General features: G+C 37.4%; 1 protein-coding gene across 1 annotated transcript in view; it reads right to left on the bottom strand.

The window, feature by feature from the left end:
- Positions 1-23,614, bottom strand: part of LOC146482075 (uncharacterized) — a 42,479-nt gene continuing 18,865 nt past the window's right edge. The window contains exons 2-3 of the mRNA XM_085107596.1: positions 10,313-10,444; positions 1-1,070 (exon numbers count right to left, since the gene is read on the bottom strand). Coding sequence (XP_084963722.1) covers positions 1-1,070; positions 10,313-10,444 — 1,202 coding nt within the window. The remainder of the gene's footprint in view (positions 1,071-10,312; positions 10,445-23,614) is intronic.

Raw genomic sequence — 23,614 nt, 5'->3', positions numbered from 1 at the left:
CTATTTGTATACCAGTTTGTACAGAGCATTGTTGATTTTGAGGCCCCAACTTTTATCCCAATAATTTGCAAACGCCAGGAAAGTGTAATCCTTGTGTTCAAATGCTTTAAGGTCAGCTGCATTTTGAGTTGAAAGCTCTTGGTATTTGATAAACTGTGATCCGGACAAACGATACACAACCGACTTCCCTTTCGAGTTGGCAACAGCTAAGAACGTTTCACCGGAAATCGCAAATGGTTCCCAGGCGTAGGCTTCGTGAGTGGGAATGGACTGGAACAAAACAAACCTGCTACCATTCCACTTGTAAATGAACGAGTCGATGTTGTAAGAATTTCCATTCCACTTATTAGCAAAAGCGAGGAATGTCTCACCATTGTCGCTGAAGGACTTGACATCTAAGGCACCATATGTCTGAAGAGACTGCAGTTTGACAAAGCCGTCACCTGACCACTTGTACACAGAGGACTGTACAGAATAGTCCTGATTGTCGCTTCTGGCGTTTGCAAAAACAAGAAAAGTTTCAGTTCTTATTGCTAACGCAGTAGTTGCTGCAGCTCCCTCGGTTCTTATCTCCTGGAACCTGTTAAACTGGTTTTCGCCCCACTTGTAGACGACTGAATTTAAACTATCCGAAGTGCCATCATAATTATTCGTGACGACGAGAAACAGGTCCGACAGTATTTTAAAGAAGTCAAAACTACTTGCTCCGAGTGTCGGGATGTTTTGCACGACGATGAAGTGGGTTCCATTCCACTGATAGATTGCAGAGTTCAACCGAAATGTAGTTTCATTCCTGTGATAAGCAACAGCAAGGTAATGTTTGTCAGCGATTGTAAAATATTCCATGTTGCGTCCTCCTTTGGTGTCTATAGTCTGATAGAGGACAAACCTTCCAGTTGAATCGTCCAGCTTGTAGATGTAAGAGTCTGTGCTGTATCCGTTGATATCATCATAATAGTTAGCGAAGCCGAGAAACAGACTCCCATCGATACTGAACTGTTCAACGGCGTGAGCACCTTTGGCTGGCAGGTCTTGATATTTTTCGAAGTGGGGCATTCTACTGGAGCATTCTTAATAGAAAAACAAAGCTTCCATTTCACATTAAAAAGGAAATTTTATAAAACATCAATTTAAACAGTATAACCGTCATTAACTTAAAATGACAAACTTAAGAATGCAATGATTACCACCGAAGATATGATGTTTGATCAACCAGAAAACAATTTATGGTCGCTTCTTCTCGGGCATAGTATATTTGCTAATAAACCATGGCCGCTAAGCAAATCATATCCCTGGAATTGTATTATACAATGATCCAGTTTTTAATAATTGGCTGTAGTTAATGGTAAAGGGCCGGGCTTAGATAAGACAATCATTTTTTCATTTACAAGGGCAAGACCCTTTAACCCTCTTACTTAGCTTTTTGCAGGCCCTGAAGAAGGTTAGTTTTGTCTCACCGAAATATTGAGCAGTAAAATGACCCTCATTAGCTGCCCGATCAGCCTTACATTTGATTTTACCGTAAAGATTAACCATGTTTACCTAAAAGGCCTTTTGCGTGTTTGTTATTGTTTACAAATGTTTCTATTTTTGTGTCTTCTAATCTGATTGGTTTACCAGGATATTTTCGCTGAGGTAAAAATTCTTGGCATATTGAAAATTAATCACACCAGACAAATCGAACTGATTGATTTTGCATCAGTTGCTGCGCTTTATTTGAATCTCTGGGCCTGCAAAAGATCTTTAGTCGCAAAACCGCTGGAGTTGTCTGTGGTTCTTTGCGTGAAAATCTTTGCGAACGGAAGTCGAGGGTTCGTTTCGTTTTTATGCGTCCCTTTGATCGATGCGGCAGAGCACTCGAACTGGTCAATCGTTGGATAGTTTTAGTTTGGATATTTTGATTGTATTGCTGTATAAGAAAGTAAACGGTGATTTTGAGGGCACTTGTTGGTCGCGATAGAAGTTGGTATGAAAAGGAATTAACAGTGTAGCTCATTTAATATCGCTTTCAAAATTTACCGTGTAGTGCTGATCCGCCCGGTTTATCGCACTATCATTATCTCTGCCTTGGAAAGTATAGCAATGATGAGATATTCTTGATTCGACCGTTTGTGAACCGGCAGCTAACTAAGTAGATGAGTATTCAAATAAGTTGTCTTTGCCAATAGGAACAAACGAAGGAAACATTCTTGGAAAACCATTCAATTTATTAAATATCTTTTCTCAATTATATTTACATGAATCAGGTCAAACTGATCAAAGTTACGTGCAAAGGTCAGATCCCCGTAGAAATAAGGAACTGCATGGTAAGATTGTGAATTGAACAATTATCTTCAAAATGGTTACAGGATAAACGGAGCGGGACGCCGAACCCCCGGTGGGAGGGGTACTTCCTATAATGGCATATACGGGGAGGTTCCGCTCGAAAAGGGTACCTTTTTCACGCTTCAGGTATATGAAAGGGTAAGGATTTCACGAGTCGAAGCATATGAAAGGGTAGGGAAATCTGTCATTTTGGTATTTAAAAGGGCCTTTCATTATTTTCCAATGGAAGGTATACGAAAGGGGTTCCATTTATCAATAGAAGGTATGCGAAAGGGATACCTTTTCTGCCAAAAATGGTATATAAAAGGGTAAGGGGTCGGACCTCGGGGCGGAGCCTCCCCGTATTAAATTTTTTTTTTACCCCCTCGGGGTGTCACATCCGATTTTCCTTTTCTTACGAAGACTGCTCTTGAAAACATCCATAGAATTGAAGCGAGAGGATATTGCACAAAGCTTGATTACGCGAGAAATAGCGATACTCGAGGAAATAAGCTCGATGGACTTGGATTGTTTTCGCTATTAAGTTCTCGCTAGCGATTTTCTGTGCGAAATTCAGGTCGGCGCGGTCCGGAGATGTTCCCGAAATCGGTCACCTAGTCCCTCTCCTGTCTCACCAAAGTATAACGTGTATTTTATGCAACTGATAACATTATCAGAGGTGGATGTAAAACGAACAGTGATTGAATAGATCGCTCTTGTGTAGATTTGTGTCGGTATAATGGTATAAAAGTCGTATAAAGAAGAATGTCATGTTTTCTAGGCGGTCGTTCAGTGTGTGTATCTTTATCTAATCGTGTTTCCAGTTCTGGAGGTCAAGCGTGTTCTGTAAGTACTTATTATGCCTATCAGTAATCTCGTAGCCAGATTTCAGTTGGTTCGGGAATGTCGAAATGTGAGATATGGTAAAGTTCGATACAAGGCCATTTCTGGTTGGTTACCAGAATTAAGAATGCCTCATTCGAATCTGCTCTGTGATTGGCTATTTCCTTTTGTGTTTGGTTTTCGCTCAGTTCGCGGAAGAAACAAAATCACTCCGATGAAGATCGTCATGCGACGTTTTAATACATACATGCCGTTTGTGTGGGGAGAGAACTATGAGAAGTTGTATTTTCGGAAGACAACAGCGACTTCGGCCGAAAAGAGTATGCAGTAACGTTCAAACGACCTTGCCAAATTACACAAGTTTCCAACATGATGGATGTAAGCTTGCTTACTTTTAGGGAAAAAATGGAGGTAGTTCATTTTCTTTTTCCCTGACAAAAAATGATTATTTATTTAGTAAACGTCAATTAATTTCCCCAAAATACTTTGAGTTCCTGAACACGCGCGTCGCATTTGCTAGCATACTTTTAGTTTTTTTCTTCTTTTATTTTTCCTCTAGAAATTGAACTGGACTTTGAGTAAGAGACTTCATAATATAATATTAGATCTTTCTGGCCAGTGTGCTTATTCCTTCAAGATCCATACAACATCTCTCATAGGGCTACTTTGGAGAAATTGATAGAGTGTCCACACAATAATATTATTCATCTTGTGAGATGAATATCCCTTCCACCCCTCAGCTAAGACAAATGAAAAAAGGTCTGACTTATGACCACCAAAATAACAGTAATCAAGCCCATACCACAAAATTAAGAGAACACCCTAGTCTGAACCGGTTAGGGCTCTTTATGTAAGTGTAGTAAGTTAAATTTTATCCCCTCTCCCCCGCCTACTGAGTTAAAAAAAATTAGGACCCAGAATATAAAACTGGCTTTCCTTTAATATAAAAATGGGGACTTTGGTTTACATGTCTGTACCACCTAATGTTTTGGAGATCTATACTTGTGCTAGGCTTTAGAAAAGAAGTAGTTTAAAAATGAGGACATGCCTCTTTGGATTTGACATGATTTATGGTTTTTAGAATCTTTTTTCCATGTTCTTTTCTTCAAGGTAGGGGAATTTCTCCATTATTTTATCATTAGTATGGAGTCCTTGAAGTACTAAACACACTTCATTTACTACTTCCATTGTTAATCCTGAGCACATTCTCTGATACAAATAGTTATCACTAGCCTCAGTTTCTCCTTTATTTCTTGTTAATATGCTAAATAATTCCTTCCACCTGATTTCCAGGGAGAAGCAAGTTCCTAAAGTTCCTATCAGGGATGTGAATATCATCAAGGGCTAAAACAGCTGGACACAGCTCAACGAATAATTAAGAGCAATGACAGTCATTTCGCCGATTTCGGACAAAATCTGAGATGTCACAACAGCTGCATTTCTCAAACAAAAGCCAAGACCAAAGTGGTTAAGCAAAAATTTTCCCCGCACAGATTTCTAGGGTATTTACAGTTATCTGTCATAATGGATTACATTTCTTCAATATTTGCACCAATATCATTGTTGTAAAAGTAAAGTTTTGATGTAGCAGGCTTTTCATCTCTTCAACTTTCTTGGAAAAAACTTTCCATAGTTTGGGGGAGACCAAAATGAATAAATAATTTATTATTATCCTTCCAACACAAGGAGAATCAAACCCCATTCCCGAAGCCATTGTGGCAAATAATATTCATTGTCAGTCTGTGGAGAATAAGACTGAGCCAAAAGTCCATTTTAAGGAATTTGAGGGGTCGCAATGAAGTAGAACTAGTGATCCCCAAGCTTTCCATCCAAAAAGAAAATGTCAACTCCACACAGTACTAATGATGAGTAAATAATAGACAGGTTTAATTTTTAACATTGGTGGTGATAAGTTCATCTGATGTGTGTGAAAATATTTAATCAAACTGATCATCATTACTTTGTGTTAAGATAGGAGGGCCTTTGTAGTACTCCACAAATCTTTCATATTCAAACTTTGTATGGTTGTAGTTTGGTTGTTTTTCTGTTGCTGTTGTTGTCATGACAACAACGATCTCAGCTGTAGGTAATACTGAGGAAAGACTGTTCCTAGTTTGCTGTACTTGAGAAAAAAAGTAGTCATTCACTGGGATGTTGCTATTCTTTCCATTGGAATAAGACAATAAATTACGAGAAAATAGATAATAAGAAGACTGAATCAAAAGGGATTCTCAAGCAACTAAACCCTTTTTGACGCCTGGGGTGGTGGAAGGACGAAGCATAAAAGAAGCTGCGATAATCACTAATGATATGGCTCTGTATTTATTAGCTTTTAACCTTTAAGCCTCAGTGTCAACATAGAGTTTCTCCTTACTGGTCTCTACATGTCCATTTTTCATAGTAGCATTATAGGGAAGTTGCTGAAATATAAAGAAATTTCACCACTGGTGATCTCATGACCTCTCCTTGATTGTGCAATGATATTATTATGAGAAATTTGATACTGATCACTACTGGGGCTTCAAGGTTCAAGGCTCACTGTTCTGATATCTTTTATGTACTTGTGTGAAAAGTCCTTGAACAAACTTTGCGTTGCTGGTCTTAATATTGAAAAAAAAATTAGGACTTGACATGGGTGCAAATATCAATACAAGAATTTTTTTTTTTTATCAAGGAATTAACATCAGCAAGGAATTCTCATCCAAGACACACCTTTGTCAAAGTTTTTTTTCCCCACCACTATTCTGCAGTGGGTTTGTGTCTCACAGTTTGATTAAATTTTGTTTCCTGGCTATGGAAGGCCATGGTTATGGAATACCTAGGGATTCATGGTTACTGAAGATCAGCTTACTGTGAAAGCTGTTAATTATAATTTGCTGCAGAAATGGGTGACAGTTAATTTGAACACAGAGACATGCACAGGAAAACAAATGGTGGAAATATCTTTTATTTGTTTTCTATAAATCTCCCTTTTGCTACTTTTATGGGCCCAAAATACGTTCACACCTTCCTACTATTTGTTTTGCTGAAATCAAGGACCCCATCGGAGGTGTGTGTCCAAGCACCAAGATTAAGCTGCTTTGGACAGAAAGAACCTTTTATTCTTAGTGTATCATCCTCTATGCATGTACAAATAATGCAATGCTCAGTACAACAATGATTATTTAAGCAGCTCATTGTGCCTTGCAAATCAAATGCAGATAATGACCTTTGTTCTTCATATCATGAAGAGTCAAATATTATTAGACTTGTGTATTATGTGGTTTTAGGTTTTGAATCTGTGGACCCCCATGTGTAAAATTATAACCTTTATTAACTTGTCATCAAAGAAGCAGTTGAGGGGGCATGTCCCCGTAACATAAATTTCAGGCGAAAACTTTTCAAGTGTTTTGTATTAAGGTGAATCAAGAACCACTGAAATGAAAAGCTCATCACTACCAAATAAAAATCTAATGGAAAACTCATAGGGACTTGTCGTGTTTGCTCACATGTTGCAAGTAACCAAAACATTCTTCAGATCCCAAATCCAGATGTGGATTTCCCAAAAAAAATTCAAACTTCCATTTTTGAGAAAAAAAACCCTTTAAAACAACAAGGGTGTAGTCAGCATTTTAATGTTGGACATAATTAGGCGGCTACCATTTACATGGACAGATCTTTCTGGTTTGCTGGTATTTAACCAAAAGTGTAGCATGGTGTTAGAGCTAGGAGGCCCTGTTAAGCTGGTTCATCTAAAATTATATTGTTACAGTGACCTGAAGTTGTATCCTTTGGCCTGTAAAGAAACCTGCCGCATTTACACAATCCATTTGGTTTGGAAATTTAAACCATTTACTTATGGAAGAGGAAAGATTTGTGTGGCCAAATCAGCTGAAGAGATTACAAAGAGAAGAAATAATTTTTACGTATCACTGGTAGACCACAATTTCGGAAACTGTGCAAATGAAAATATGACATGAACCATTTGACTTTCCAATGCGAATTTTAATAGCAAGATGCCAATCAGTAACTCTGATCTATTGTGCCTCATCCACAACAACGGCCACAAAATTTTTCTGATTAAGGTTCGACAACAAGAACTCTCCGCATTGTCTGGTGCTAACTGTTACATTACATAGGGGTGCACAAAAATGATGTGACATTTCCCTGCCTGCAAATTACAGTATCTTCAAAACAGTTACCACCTAAGGCGAAAACTGGTACAACTTACTCCGGTTGAGTTAAGTCTTTTAAATTGATCGTCGATAAGCACGTTGATCTTGAGTGGAGAAAGCACAATTACGATGGATTTGTTCTCGGAACAGTTTTCATTACAAAGATGGTCACATAGGGTAGGAACTAATCTTGGTAAAAAAGGGATTTACCGCGCTTGTTGATTGCAATCTCTCCTAGTGCCTTTTTCGTTTTGGTTTAAGTTTCAAGTTTTGTTGTCCTCTGGAGCGAAGAAAGTTCCGAAGAGCACCGTCGAAAGCGAAAACTCCACCAAGAATGATCACAGTTACGAGCCGGCGGCCATTCAGCACGGTGCACAAAGGGTGATGGGCAGGCTCTCAAATCGAACTTTACCAGATCTCCCCTTCGCCTGACCGTGGGAGATCTGGGTACGAGATTAGCCTATCAGTTACCAGTGTTTTTGCGTGGTAGTACAACCCGTATTTTTTTTATCTCCCTTTCAAACTGTACATACGTGATCTCACCGGCTGAAACGGTGTTTGTGCAAAAAAACGTGAATCTTCATAGTTTTGGTGACAAAGACAATGATCAAAGGTTCAGTGATGAGCGAGACGAGTTTGGAGTTTGTAAGATTCCTGTTTTCAACCTGTGGCTGTCAATTGTGATGAATATTTTAGATTTGGGTTCCTTCAGAAGCCCTGAATGAAAGGGTACGTTTTACATCGTGCCGGTGCGTGGTCTTTGAATTCCAAGGTTCATTGTCGGATTTAAGTACGCTTGTAACTCAACAGGTCCCTCTGTTTTTATCGCATTTGAATGAATAAGAGGTTGCCAGAAGATTGCACCAGGTAGTTTCAGATGTCATTTTGGGTCAACTTGAACAACTTGAAGTTCTTCAAAATGAGGTCTGTTGCTCCTCTTTTCTGATCCGGGAAGCGAGTTTAGTTACGCGCCTTTTTTTACCTTCCGGGTGAGTGATAAAAATCTGCGAGTCAGCGAGCCATGCGAGCCAAGGTGTGAGCCATGCGAGCCGTGCGAGCCATGCGAGCCGTGCGAGCCATGCGAGCCGTGCGAGCTATGCGAGTCACGCGAGTCATGCGAGCCACAGTATAAATGTTAAGAATTTTTATTTGTTGTATTTACATTCACATAAGAACAAGAACAAGAGCATCGGAACGAGATGAATAACATCGCAATATTTAATTCTTACAGTGGGACAACGCAAACCATGATACTTTTTGTTCCAGTCAACCCAGGTCACGCGTGAACGATATTTTTGAAATTTGAACGGAGTTTTGAAATTTACATGTCAGTTTTGAAAGTCTCCAACGAGATTTCAGAGTTCCCGTATAAATTTCCCTAGCTTATTGACGGTATAAAGCTATGAATTTTTCTTTACACTGCAAAATTGAATATTTCAAGAATAACAATTGTTTCCCAAGTATTTTGAATCTTTTTTTTTTTTTTTTTTCAGTTAATGCGTCTTTTTCGGAACGATTTCCAGAGAAATGTCCAACATTCCATTCACACGTCGGACATGCAAAGAGAAATTCGAATGTTCATTTCATTCTTGGAAATACTGTTCACGCGTGACCTGGGTTGACTGTAATTGACACGTCAGGGCTGATTGTCAGTGTCATTCCAAACTTGTAAGGTATGATAAATGAGTACTCAAAGATGAGCGAAGTCAATATTGTCGCACTAAATTCAATTTGAAAAGAAGCAGCGTAACAGAAGCATTGTTTTTTTTTTTTCTTGAATGAAGTTCCACGTGGATATCAATGAATGACATGTATCAATAGATACCTATTCGAGTAGTGGTGCTGCCGTATGTTTTTCTCGGATTTTTTTTCTGAAGTCTTGAACCTTAATAAATTTTTGCGTATTGTTTTTATTTTTTTGCGCATCTTGGGCGATTTTGAATAGGCAAAATTCTCTCCAAAATTATAACAAAAACGAAAAAAAAAAAAAAAAAAAAAATTCGTCCAAAATTTTCTCACGCGAATGTAAATAAAACAAATAAAAACTCTTAACATTTGCACTGTGGCTCGCATGACTCGCATGACTCGCATGGCTCGCACGGTGGCTCGCATGGCTCGCTGGCTCGCAGATTTCGTAGACCCCTTCCGGGTCCAGTTGTTTAAAGCCCGATTTAGCTAATCCTGGGTTGACCTGAAGTTTAATTCGAGTTAAATTTCTAATCAATAGGCATTGTTCCAAAAGATTTTTCTCCTTTAGCTTTAGCGTTTAGATTAATTTCTGGAAACGTAACAAAGTTTTCCCCTTCAGTTTTGACATTTTGCCGGTTTCATTTTATGAAGAGTAAAGACTATAGAAAGCAGCCGTCGATTTTGTTTTACAAAGTATCCCTCCTATAGAGCGTTTCCATTCATGTGACTACGTATACCGGCCATATTGGTTTACTGAAACAAAAGAAAGTATTTGCATAAAAATAGAGTTCAATTCCCAGAGGTTTAGTTTGGGGCACTAACATGGCCACCATTTCTTTGTTTTGGGACACCAACATGGCCGCCGTGACGTCATGTGAAAACACTCCATATACAAAGTGGATTTCAATCCTAATAAATATATTAGTTTCAAAGGGAAATAGGTAGTAGGTGCTGGAAAATATTTTTGTTAAAAAGTCACATTCACGTAGTCCAAATTTTGTATCCCAACACCGCTGGGTCTGGCTCCTTTCTCACGAGTAGACGTGACTGGTTATCCATTCTAGTTGATTATGTTTATACAGGTGGATAAGCTCGATTCAGGATGTAACGAAGTGGTTTCCTAAGCATCGAAGGGTAAAAATTGAGTTTGAAAGCTTGTGTTGATGCCTAAGAGGAACTCTGAACCAAAAACGTGTCATTTCACGTAAGGGTTTATTTTTGTTTTCCTTGCTGCCGGCTGTCAAGTATTAACTTTATCCTATGGTAACGCAACATTTACCCAACTGAGTCTGCCTGTATAGCGTGAAGTCTTTTTTACCTACCTTCAAAGCGACTGGTACGTTCAATCTCTGCGGCTATTCTGTCGACTAGGTTCTTAACCTTTTCTTGCTGTTTCTTAACCTCGTCGTTTTGTTTCCTAATCGCATCAATAACTTCCTTTTCCGCGGGGCAAGCTGCAAAGCAAAGAAAGCAAGCTGCAAGGAATGTTTGTGGCAACAATCTCAATGCATTATGTAACACCACGAGAAAAACGTTATTTTAATCACTGATTACTCGGGAGGAGAACTTTTGATAATTATTATTATCACGGTGTTGTAATAATTCTGGTTTATCAGGAATAAGAGACTAAACAACACATTTCGTGTTTGTTTGCTTAATCCCTTTCTTCATATCCAAGATTCAATAAACTGTTGTTCATCAACAATTTACTTTCCACTTTGTGAGTACTCCTAATCATCTCAACGTCTTGACTTTTTCCAAATTCCTGTTTGAAAAGGTTTACAATCAATCAAGTCTGAGTTTCCTTGAGCTATGACAAATAACAAAGCTTGTAAAGGAAACGAACTTAAACGTTGAAACTTTTTCAGGCGAAATAATAGCAGAATTGAACGATTGTCGATACATACGTTCAAAAACGTTCGTCCTCATAACTTGAAAACGTTGTCTATTGTCACGATGGCATTGTTTTCAAGAATTATTACAATTATCGAAATTCCTTTTGTTTTTCCCTTCCTTTCTCAAATTCTATAATTCCAGTAAAGTTTAAATAGCAATAGGCCTTGTAATAAAGTGACGCACAACTCTTTCATGAGTCAGCAACCTCGTACCCAGAGTTCTTATGCTCTTTGGCCAGAAGTTGGTTGTCTGGAGAGACTCTGAAGAATTCCACCAAATTTTTTAATATTCTTATTGCCTGTCCCAAAACAACTTGCATTGTTTTACCGCAGAAATCCTGCGGTTCCCCAGAGTCTCTCCTGGCGACCAACCGCTGTGCAAAGGGCCTGGGGACTCTGCATACGAGATTGATGTGTCAGGAATGTGACAATAGGATAACTGCGCATGCTCAACATGCTCACGTATTGCCCAAGATGGATTTTCAAGATAAATTTTATCGCCATAAATGTCGGTAATATTTCACCTTCAGTTTCCAGAAAAAAAAAAATCAACGATTTTAAGTTTCTGGGAAGAGCAGAGACGCCGCTAATGTACGTTTTGTACGTTGACAATGGTAGCCAAAGTGTGCACGCTGTCACACGCGTATCATTCTCGTCCCCAGAGCCCCAACGTTTTTCATTTAAATTGTTGAACGAGTGGCCCTGGGTCCATCCAAAAATATCCCTTTTTTTTCATTGGCTGTCGAAAACCTGATGCGCTATGAGGTGAAAAATGCTACGCTTCTGCGCATTGGTCTTTACTTCCGGTGAGACGCTTGAAATCGTGCTATATAAATAACAAATAATGTAAACATTTTGTCGGTAGACAAAAAGTACTTTCTGTTCAGCGCAAAGAATTAGCGATTTGGGTAAAAGTCAGGCATCAAAGGAGACGCCTGAAATATTTTCGGGAACTGGATGTTGAAATATTTTGATAAATGTTTCAATTCTTCCAACTGAATAAGCTAACTTGCTTTCCATAAAAGCCAAGGTGATCATTGGGATCTCAGAGGATCGGAAGAACTGAACGAAGAGTAAACCATACCATCTTTGTACTAGCACAAGTCAGGAGTGATGTAGCTCTCAATTTCGAAGGTAAGTGCCTCTGACTCGGCTTTATTCCGTTGCCCAAACACGCTTACGGCCAAACAGACACAACATTTCGATTTATAATATTCGGAATTACTGTACACAGTTGCACACAAATAATAATTATAAAATGCTGAGAAAAATTGAAGTTTCCCTTGTTGGTAATAATACAAGTACTAACTATCTGTGATGTATTAGGCGGTTTATTCCAAGGAATCTCATATTCTGTTTTCAACTGACCACAGATTCATTGGATTGTTCTGTGCAAAGTAAAGTACTGTAGAATTGATTTAATAAATAAAAAATAAATAAATAAGTGCTAACCTTACAGAAGCTCTACCAATTCACCAATCAGAGGCTAAGCAAACAGAAACTAAAACGCAAATTAAAGATTTATTCTTGAATTTTTTTTTTTTTTTTTTTTTGCACTGATTAAATGTTCTTCTCGCTTCCACCGGTTCACCCAATTAGTGCATTGTTTGCTTTTATAAGAATGAATATGGCTTGTATGAATAAGTGGGTTTTGTTGAAGGGAATAAGAATTAGGACTAAGGGACTTATGTAAGTCTTATTTAATACTGAATTTGTCTGGGCAATCCATTAACTTCCAATTAAATAATCACTTTCAATCAACAGCTTACATGCAATTTACACCCTTTTTGAGTCACATGGAAATGATGGCATCCCATTTTTCTGTTGAGAATTAAAGCAACGCAACTGACCTGATAACCTCGGTCCTCAAATCACAACCCCTGATGGCCTGTTGACATGGAGGAAGGATACATTTGTGGCTTTTCTGGATTCACCACAGAGGAAGGATAAGGGAAGGATACATCTGTGACTTTGTCATTGCAAGGGTCACCTGGCTTTAATTTATTTCTTTTTATTGTTATTGTTGTCTTTTGACATGTGCTTTACATGCATGACACCTACCCACCTATTGGAGTACATCCCATCTGTTTGCCTCTTTCTCTAAGAGCTATCCTTCTTACTAGTTTTAACTGTTGTTTCTAGAGGAAGAATTTTCTCCCTGTGTTTAACAGTTACTACACTCAAGTGACACCCATCTCAGAAAGAAAGCTGTCCTAAAATTGAAAGGTTTTAGTTCTTTTGTATTCAAGTCTGTTACTAATTTTAGTTGGTTTTGTCCATAAGTAATTTAACTAATGCTTCTTTGACACTTTTTAAGACATCTGAATTTGTTTTTTAATATTTTAACTCATTCTATCTTATAACAATTTTTAAATTTTGCAAGTGTAAATAAATTTGTTTTAAGCTCTTTGTCTAAGTACATAACATTTTTTCACATTCTAGAGTTTTTAAAGGGACTAGCAAAGCCCCAATGACAGGTCTCATATTTTTTCTAGTAGTATGGGGAACTTCTCTGACCCTATAAAAGACTCAGAGCAAGTGTTTGGCACTGTAAGCGGGATACTACCAAAATGCCTCTGTGGCAAATAGACCTGTTTGATTTAGTTTAACCTACCTGTAGCTGCCAAATATGTCACATTTGATTAGCATGTTTTATTTTATTCTTTATGAGAACAACAAAGGAAATTAATGGTGTTATTCAGTGGTAACCATTTCAGTTTTAAACATCTTAAGGAACCAAATGCTAAAAAGTATTAGAAACACCCCCATCACTGTGAGTGGGATTCTCTCCCCACCCACCTTTACCCTGTGGTTTCTCAGAGAGAGTAAAAATGACTGGAGTCCCTAAATTGGGTAACCAGAAACAAAACAATACTGCAGTTTGTTTCACCACTGAAATATAATAATCATTTGCATCTGATCTTTAGGGGTTTTAAAATAATAACAGTATGCCATTGTTGATATTTACTCGTATTTTACAGATGTTACAAAGCTGGTAAGCTTTTTGTCTGAGATAATAGATCTCAGAACACGGAGATGTAAGACAAATTAAGATACCCGAGCCATTCACTGAATGGCAATGGTTGGTCTTTGAACTAATATAGCAGCATTGTGGGTTCAATTTCCCCCTTTCATATAAACAACACACAGATTTTTCGACATCAACAATCTGCCTCAGTTATGGAACGCATTTTAAACATTACATTAATGACACAAGGCGCAAGTCCGATAACAATATTCCACAAAAACTTAAGATAATAGAGGTGCAGAATAAATAAAATTTATACAACAGTGAAACATGTACAAAGAACGACTAAAACATTTCTTGCCACGTTTCGTTTCCAATAATTTTACCGATAGATGAGACAAACTAATTCGGCTTTTGAGTTCCACTTCTCAGTAATTTTCCCTTAATTCTTCCGAAATCTGGTTGACTTTTTTTCCGAAGTTATTCGCATTACAAGGCGTAACAGATCAAGGACAAGATCGTAGGCTCTGGGAACGAGGATGCACGTGTATAAGTTAGTTGTACGGATCACATTGCCAAGGAAAACTTTTCAGAAAACTTTGAACAGAGAGACAACACTATTAAAAAGCTGTATGTTTATGAAAACTTGTCGCAGTTTAATCAATGTAAAGTTTAAACTGGTACGAGAAACCACTTTCAAAAAATGACAGAAGTGTCAAGATAGATATTTCTACGAGCATGCAAAGCAAAGATCCGAGAAGTCGTACGCACGTTCCATTTCCATTGGCAAATCAGATTGAAGAACGTGGCTGTTTTTTTTCCAGATGTTTTCTTCGAAAAGAAAACATCTAGATTTAAGCAATAGAGGACGTTTTCCGTGTTTACATAGCTTCATCTAAACACGAGGGGGGTTGGGAGAATTCGAGACAGTTATGAACCTATGAAAACGTGGGGAAAAAAGTCCTCTATTGCTTTTATAAATTTTTTCTAAAAAAAATAATTCGACAAATGAAGGGAATTTTGTTTATTTATTTCTTGATTGAAATAGATGTTCTCAGTACACGCTCTATACAATCATAATTATTTTGCGCATCTGACAACACATGAACCAATCAAAATTTGCGTTATAAAAGTCAAAATCAAGTTGAAATTTGGGGCAAGCGTCAGCTAGCCCCGTGTGGATGACGGTGATTTCAGCTTTGAATTCTTGTAAGTCTTACAGAAAAATACTAAACATTCGGTAAAAACTAGAAGAAATGTTCAAAATATATGATTCTGTAAGGAAAGGACTTCAAGATGAGTAGTTTATTTAACCTGAAAATGAATGCACTGTGCATGGTCACTCTTGAAAGTTACGTGAACCTGCCCGATGTGGCAGCCTGAGATGGCTGAGAAGTCGAATCGCTCATCGTGCTTTGTAAAATTTTGCTGGTTAGGAATCATAGCGCAAGTAGCGGATCCAAATTGTGAAGTTTTTGCTGGTAATAGTAATCGTAACAGTAGATTATTACGCTGAGAAAGTCTTAGAGAAAACACATTTTATACAAATTTGACAGCCAAAACACGGCAACCGGCCGTACAAAGTTTGATTTGAAACATTTATAGTCTGTAGCATATAGTTTTGTATTCGTTTTCGTCTACATTTTTTGAATAAAGGATGTCTTTTAGAGAATTTTATTGTGGTACTCAGATGCAAAAATTACCTTGAAAAACGTTTACTGCGTTTGTTGCATATTTTGTCGTCTTCACTTGAGCTCCCTCGACGAGGTCGTCTAGCGAGGCAGGCAAAGCACTTTGGTTCTTCTTTCTCTTGCCTTTTTCCCCTCGGGCTCAGTGGGGAAGAGATAGGCAAACCCCGATCAAAATTTTGGGAACTTTTTCTCCATTTCCTTAACTGTTGTACTTGAAATTACTTTGCGAGTCCAGCGAAAGCTTTGAAATGTTTTCAAATTGTGCCGGGAGACACAGAAAGCGTGACATCACAACCGTGTTTACATACTCTCATCTAAGCACACCTATCGACCAATCAGAGCGCGCATACTTTCTCAAATATTTTATAAACGAGATTAGCGACGCCCATTTGCTCTCGCTGTTGTTCCTCAGTCTAATCCCACCGAAAACTTTTGTGTTCAGGCCAAAACGAATGAACAACTAAGACTCAATACTATGAAGTTAAATTAAAGACAAACTAATGACACTATTCGGCCGTGAAATAAGTAAAAATCGTTCCGTGCAAACAAAGTTGAAAGTTTTATATTAAAGGGAAAATTAAGTGTGTTTATGTTTTAAGTACGAGAGGTTTTGACGTGAATGTTTTCAGCTGATAAAACACGCACTTACAGCGTAGGTTGAATTGTTTTCCATTATTTTAAATAATTTTTTTAACAAAAGTTTCCACCTTTATCCTTCAGATCGATAAAAAAAACATTTGTTCTAGAGGTATCACGCGAGGAGGACTTTAAAATCGAGCGAAGGTGGTCTTCCCAGACTTTGATAGATAAAAGGTGATTGGTTAAGCGAAAGGAGCGGAATGACCACATCTGGGAAGGAGATGTTTGTGAGGAAGAGGGTAACACGGCTTTTTTTGTTTTACGTGAAAAGAGTGAAGTAAATTATCTATGAAAATCAGGTACACAACCGTCATTTCCAAATAGATTTCAAACTTAACAATCAGTCGTGGTATTTGGAGTAAACGGGTGAGACGTTTATTTTGATTTATGCCCTTTTACGCGGCGTTTTTCTTTTAAACGTCAAATGGCGTGAAATTAATCAAGGAAATTGGGTTACTGAATATTGTAGTTCTTTTCCATAAAAAAAATAAAATAAAACTAACGCAGTGCGGTTTTTGTTTCTTTAGCTCCAGAAAGATTTGGCGTCAATTAATCGTTCGGCTAAAATATATGGTTGTTAAAGTAACTTCTACTCTTTAAATTCAATGACACAGTGACACAGTCATACTCGGGGAAAGGAACTCCGAGTGTTCTTAACAGGAGTCGAACCTATGCACTGAGCTATAGAGGATTCGTGGGAGCTAGGCCATTCAGTAAACTGGGTACTAGGTATTTCTGCTCTTTCAGCTCACAACAAAACTTCTTTCCACTCTCCGTCTCAAGGGTCACCTTTGGGTAAAAAAGCTTAACATTCTGCACCCACTCTCGGGGAACTCTGATCACTAGCTTAGGTTATGAAAGTAAACATGGCAAGCCATTGAATTATCTTTGGACAAAATTATACCAGATTTGAGTGTCCGGACAAATATTCGCGAAATATTTCTCCTTGTAAGTAAAAAAATCCATTTTTTTTATGTTTTCTCCGTTACTTGGATGAAAACGTTTCGCACCTTCCTCCGGTGTTTCGCTTGTTATTATTTCGAGGGGAATAAGATTTTAAGATTTTTGATAAGTTTGTGCCTAAACAAAACATCAATTCTCGTAAGCTACATGTATTTTCATATTTTCTTGTACTTTTTAATAATCTTTTAAGGAAACAGTTTGCGCTTTCCCAAGGTACTTTACTTTTTTGACAGTTTGTCGGTTTTCTTGGCTTTTTGGTGATTATTATGAATATTTACCTCCAGACTTCATGGAATGTTTTGCCATCACCGCCACATGAAACACTGTGATGACGAAGACAAGAAACATTGTTTTTTCAAAAGCCATCTTAATTCTACCGAATAAAAGAAAAACCCCAGGGATTAGTTATACAATTGTTACTGTAGACTATATGCATTGCCTTTTTTTCTCTTACGGACAGTAACGCTGGCGAGCCTCGCGAGCAAGGGAAGCAATTTTCTTCGCTCACTCGCGAGGTATGCCAGCTTTACTGTGCGTAAGAAAAATAGGCTAGGCAACTGCTCGTAGTCTAGTTATTGGTTCGTATTGAGTAAAATACCAGTGGTGAAACGATATAAACGAGTTGAATGCGAATTAGTTTCTCCTTTTTTGCCAGAAATACAAGTCGCTTTAATTGCACGTATCGATGCGTTACCTTTGTGAGAAAATAATGTTGACAGGTTAACGAAAAAAAAGAAAAAAGAAAAACAAAAGAGAGAAAAGAAAAGAAAGGTAAAGAAAAAAAAGAAGAAGGAAAAAACAACATGCAAACAAGACAAAGATCAATTTTCTACTTTGTAGAACATACCTCAAGTTTGTATACGTTGTATTCGGATCGAAATGTCCTTGTTTAACTGGGTGTGTGTAGCGTACAGTAGTTATATATGTTAAAAGATAAGCCCCGTTAGTGCCTAGGTAAGTGCCTAGGTAAATTATTAATATTCAAACTGTCTTGGTAAGTGCCAAAGTAAATCATTAATATTCAAACTGCCTAGGTAAGTGCCTAGGTAAGTAGGTAATTCAAACTGCCTAAGTAAGTGCCTAGGTAATTCAAACTGTCTTGGTAAGTGCTTAGGTAAATCATTAATGGTAACTCATTAATAGATTTAAAAGATTTCAGTGTAAGGTGAAAACATGGCTGCAATCTACTTATCTTTGAAACTGGCAACACTCTTGTAATAATCGGACTGCAGCGGCTGTCTTCTTCACAATTTTTTGCAAGTCTTATTTGAAACCATGTATATATGTAACTTTCTAAAAGGGTGTTTTATTATTATTTTATCGTCAAACACCTTTTCACTTCTTGTTTATTGGCGTTGTTATAAATTTATATATACCTCCCTTGATTCATGCTTTTATACTAATATAGTTGGGGCCGTTTCATAGCTTGTACAGGTAAATCTACGATTTGTAAAGCGGCATTCGCGGTTAAGATTTCGTTGGTAGCTAGAGCTAAACAATATATCATTCCAAAGACTTCATTAAAACTAATGAATTGTGGTTTTTGTCTGTTTAACCTCAGAAAGATTTGGCGTCAATTAATTGTTCGGCTGAAAATATATATGGTTGTTACAGCAACTTCTACTCTAAGAATTCAGTGAGTGACACAGTCATACCCAAGAAAAGGAAGTCCGAGTGTTCCTAACAGGAGTTGAACCTATGCACTGACCTATAGAGGATTCGTGGAAGCTAGGCCATAAACTGGGTACTAGGTCTTTCAGCTCACAACAGAACTTCTTTCCACCCTCCGTCTCAAAGGTTACCTTAGGGTAAAAAAGAGGTTTACGGTCTGCACCCACTCTCTTTTTTTTGAATTATTATTTTTTTTTTATTAGCTTTACGTGACACACCGTAGTAAACACAGCTTACACTACATGCGATAAGTTACACAGTTTTTACTATGTTTACAATAAATGATTACTGTACTTGCAGTACTAACAATTACACAACTTACAATACTTGCATTATGTACAAAGTACTACAACGCTATCTTGCATTACACTGCACTATCTCACCGCCATTTACTTACCTACATTACATTATTTGCTATACAGCTATTTCAATTAACGTTGTCGGTTCAAAGCATGAAGCTAAAAGACAAGACCGAAAGTTTACATGGAAATTTTATGAATAAATTCAACAAAATCAGTCATGCCTGGAGAAAACAATAGCTGGTAATTAGCAGTACAATGACCTGCACGTGCAGGGATGATTTTGATGAAACAGATGAAATTATTCATAAAAAATAATCCCACAAAACATTGCGGTCTTGTCTTTAGCTTGATTTTAATCCGACAACGTTAATTGAAATAGCTGTATATTACAATGCGGTAAAGTACAAATAAACAATACGCTGAAGTTCATTACTAATTACATGATTTACAATAACGCAATACAACCATGTCGGAACATAGAACATAAGGTTGGTAATAGACTGGTGCAAAGAAGATAGACAAGGAAAGAAAAGCAAAAAAAATTACACATTGCAAATGCAGAGAGTGGTCCACTTAGCTCAGTCGTATTTTCTACAGTTTCAGTTTTTAATGGCCAATTGTTTTTCACATTTGATTTTACTTTCCAGTAAGGCAAGAAAGACCTTTAAGCTCGGAGACTGATTGATTTCTTGCGACGAATATATGGTATTTAGCAATAAGAAGATAATGATTTAACGCGTAAAAGCTCTTAGATTCAGGTTTGTAGCCATAAAGGATTTCAGAGTAATTGGGATTAATATTTTCTGAACGCTTTATTTTCCACCACGTTATAGCTTCTTTCCAAAAGGATTCAACTACAGGGCACTCAAGAAACGTATGAACAAGATTTTCATTTTGGAAGAGGCAGTGCTCGCATTAAGGTGTTTCTTTTTTGCACTGCACTCACTCTCGGGAGAACTCTGATCACTAGCAAGGCTAATGAAAGTAAACAGGGTTAGCCACTGAAAAACGTTTGGGCAAAATTATACCAGACTCAAGTGTCTAGACAAATATGCGTAAAATATTTCTCCTTGTAAGTAAAAGAAAATCATCCTTTTTTTGTGTTTTCTCAGTTACTTGGATGGAAACATTTCGCACCTTCTTTCGGTGTCTCGCTGGTTATTATTTCGAGGGAAATAAGATTTTAAAATTTTTGATAAATATGTCCCCCTCCCCTAAAAAATCAATTCTCGCAAGCTACATATATTTTCATATTTGCCCATATTTTTAACCATTTTTATTGGAACAGTTTGCGCTTTTCCAAGGTACTTTACTTTTAGAGTTTCTCGGTTTTCTTGGCTTCTTGTTGATTATTATGAATATTTACCTCCAGACTTCATGGACTGTTTTGCTATCACCTCCACATGGAACACTGTGATGATGAAGACAAGAAACCTTGTTTTTACAAAAGCCATCTTGATTCTGACGAATAAATGAAAAACCCCAAAGATTAGCATTACAATTGTTACTGTAGACTATATGCAGTGTCTTTTTTCTCTTACGGACAGTAAAGCTGGAGAGCCTCGCGAGCAAGGGAAGCAATTTTCGCGTTCACTCGTGAGGTTCGCCAGCTTTATTGTCCCTAAGAAAAATAGGCAACTGCTCGTAGTCTAGTTATTGGTCGTAATAAATAAATTACCAGTTGTGAAACGATATAAACGAGTCCAATACGAATTATTTTCTCCTTTTTTTGCCAGAAATACAAGCTGCTTTAATATCACGTATCGATGCGTTATTTTTGTGAGAAAATAATGTTGACAGGTTATCAAAATAAAAAGGAGAGAAAATAAAATAAAATAAAAGATAAAAAAGGAAAACAACATACAAACAAGACAAAGATCATTTTTATACCCCTTAGAACATACCTCCAATTTGCAAATGTTCAGTATTCTGATCAGATGTCCTTCTTTAACTGGGTGTGTGAAGCCCACAATAGTTATATAATTATGTTAAAATATAAGCCCCATTACTGCCCAGGTAAGTGCTTTGGTAATTCAAACTGTCTAGGTAAGTGACTAGGTAAATCATTCATATTCAAACTGCCAAGGTAATTGAGTGCCTAGGTAATTTAAACTGATCAGATGTCCTTCTTTGAGTGGGAGTGTGTGGTCCTTCTTTAAGTGGGTGTGTGTAGTTATATATGTTAAAAGATAAGCCCCATTAGTGCCTAGGTAAGTGCTTAGGTAATTCAAACTGTCTAGGTAAGTGGCTAGGTAAATCATTAATGGTAACTCATTAATAGATTTAAAAGATTTCAGTATTCGTTGAAAAAATGGCTGTTGTGTGGTTCGAGAACTATTTATTTTAACGACCTTTCTCTTTCCTTCTCACTGAACATCATTGGTAATTCTAAGAAAGTTTTTTTTACCTTTCCATTAAAAAAAGGCTTGTGGTCCACAACCAGCTATCTTTGAAACTGTCAACACTCTTGTAACATTCGGACTGCAGCAGCTGTCTTCTTCACAATTCTTCGCAAGTCTTATTGGAAACCCAGTTTTATGTAAAAGGCAGTGTATTATTATTATTATTTTATCGTCAAACACCTTTTCATTTCTTGTTTACTGACGTTGTTATAAATTTATATATACCTCCCTTAATTCATGCTTTTATACCAATAGTTGGGGCCGTTTCATAGCTTGTACAGGTGAATCTAAGATTTATTAAGGGGCTTTCTCGGGTAAAATTTCGTTGGTAACTAGAGCAGAACAACACATCATTCCAAAGACTTCATTAAAACGTCTAAGCTTACCACGCGCATCATTACGAATCAAAGTTCGAGATTACCCGTTAACTTTGCGTTGGAGGGTACGCAGTTTTACCTTGCTCGTTTCAAGAGTTCGTTTGTCACAAGTCCTGTGGGGGAAAGCCATTTTTGAGCACATCTACAACACACAAATATGACTACCAAAAGAAATCGATTGTAATGTTACTCTCTCCTATCTTTCCCCTTTCCAAACCAACAATAATCGTTTTGGTTATCGCGTTACTACCCTCTGCCGCATTTTGACTCACCCTACCCTACTTGGAAACAAGTAGTTTCGGTCCTTCCAGGGTTCCAAGATGTTTCCAAGATGGCGTCGTTCTTTTTATTTTTTCGCGTCAGCACCCGTTTCATGAAACGGGTTCTTTTTATTTTTTCGCGTCAGCACCCGTTTCATGAAACGGGTGCTGAAGCGAAAAAATAAAAAGAACGACGCCATCTTGGCATCATTTTATGTTGGTTTCATTTTCACCCAAGGTTATTTGCAAGTTACAGGGACTTTGTTTCATCTGCCTAATGTATTTTACTATGGAATAGGGCTGGGAGAACCTCAACAGTTGTGCACACATCAAATGAATTGTTTCGTTTTGTGGAAGGAAAATCGAAGATCTTCATGACATGTAAGTCTTCTAGTAGCTTGCTGTTTCAATAACGCAAAACGATTATTGATAATTTCGAAAGACGAAAGATAAGGGTGTAACATTACAGTCGGTTTGTGTGTTTTTGATGTGCTCAAAAATGGCCTATTCCTTTGTTTTTCGTTGTGAAACAGCAACTTAGTAAACTAAGTTAAAAGTATGAACTGCCCTCCTATCTGTGTTTGTAAGTCGGAAGCTCAATGAACACCTTAAGGTGCAAGAAGCCAAGTCCTTTACTGTCACTGACCAGGAATGTGTAGTATAAAAAATTAAATGTAACCTGTGCGATGCATGTTATGTGGGATATACGCGTGGGCACCTGCATGAGCACGTAGACGGACACAAAAGAAGGTCGTGCTCCATTTACAAACACTACCGTCTCCAACATAAATACCGGATACCACAGTGTTTTTTTAGAACAGTTTTACGTGCTTGCGAAATGCACCAACAAATTTCATTGCCTTTTTCATGAGATGTGATTTATACGTAAACTCAAACGACAACTAAACATTCACTCACTGATTAAATTTTGCGCTAAAGTATTTGTTTAATCATCTATTGGTTCTCTTGATAATGGAGTCAAGATGTTTCCGAAACGTCGATCTCTAAATCTCTCTGTAATTTTTACACAATTTAGGAGTCTCAAAATTGATAACCTGTGGCAGTTTCTCACATTTGGGAATTATACAAGTGCTTCTATGAACACGTTCTAAAACAAAATGCAATATTCTAAAACCAGAAATTCTGAAGCTTTCTCTTCGTTTTTGCCAGAATTGGACAAAAACCTTTTAAAATTCTTTGATTTTACAACTGCTGTCAACCAGTGAGAAATAAATCGGACAAAAACCATTAAATTTCACGTACTTTTACTAAACCCAAAGAGTTACAACAAACACGGCCTGCATTAAAATTGCACAAACTTTTCCATTTACGATCGTAATAAAGAAAAATTCTTTGAAATTAAAGCGATTCTGTTTAGAAGGTAAAGTATGTGTGCAAAATATGTAGAAAACTGTACTTAAATGTAAGAGCCTAGAAAATCATTTGCAAATTTTGT

Source organism: Pavona decussata, unplaced genomic scaffold (assembly GCF_977016875.1).
Source record: "Pavona decussata unplaced genomic scaffold, jaPavDecu1.1 SCAFFOLD_48, whole genome shotgun sequence".
NCBI classification, from domain to species: domain Eukaryota; kingdom Metazoa; phylum Cnidaria; class Anthozoa; order Scleractinia; family Agariciidae; genus Pavona; species Pavona decussata.
This window is presented reverse-complemented; position numbering and strand designations above follow the sequence as displayed.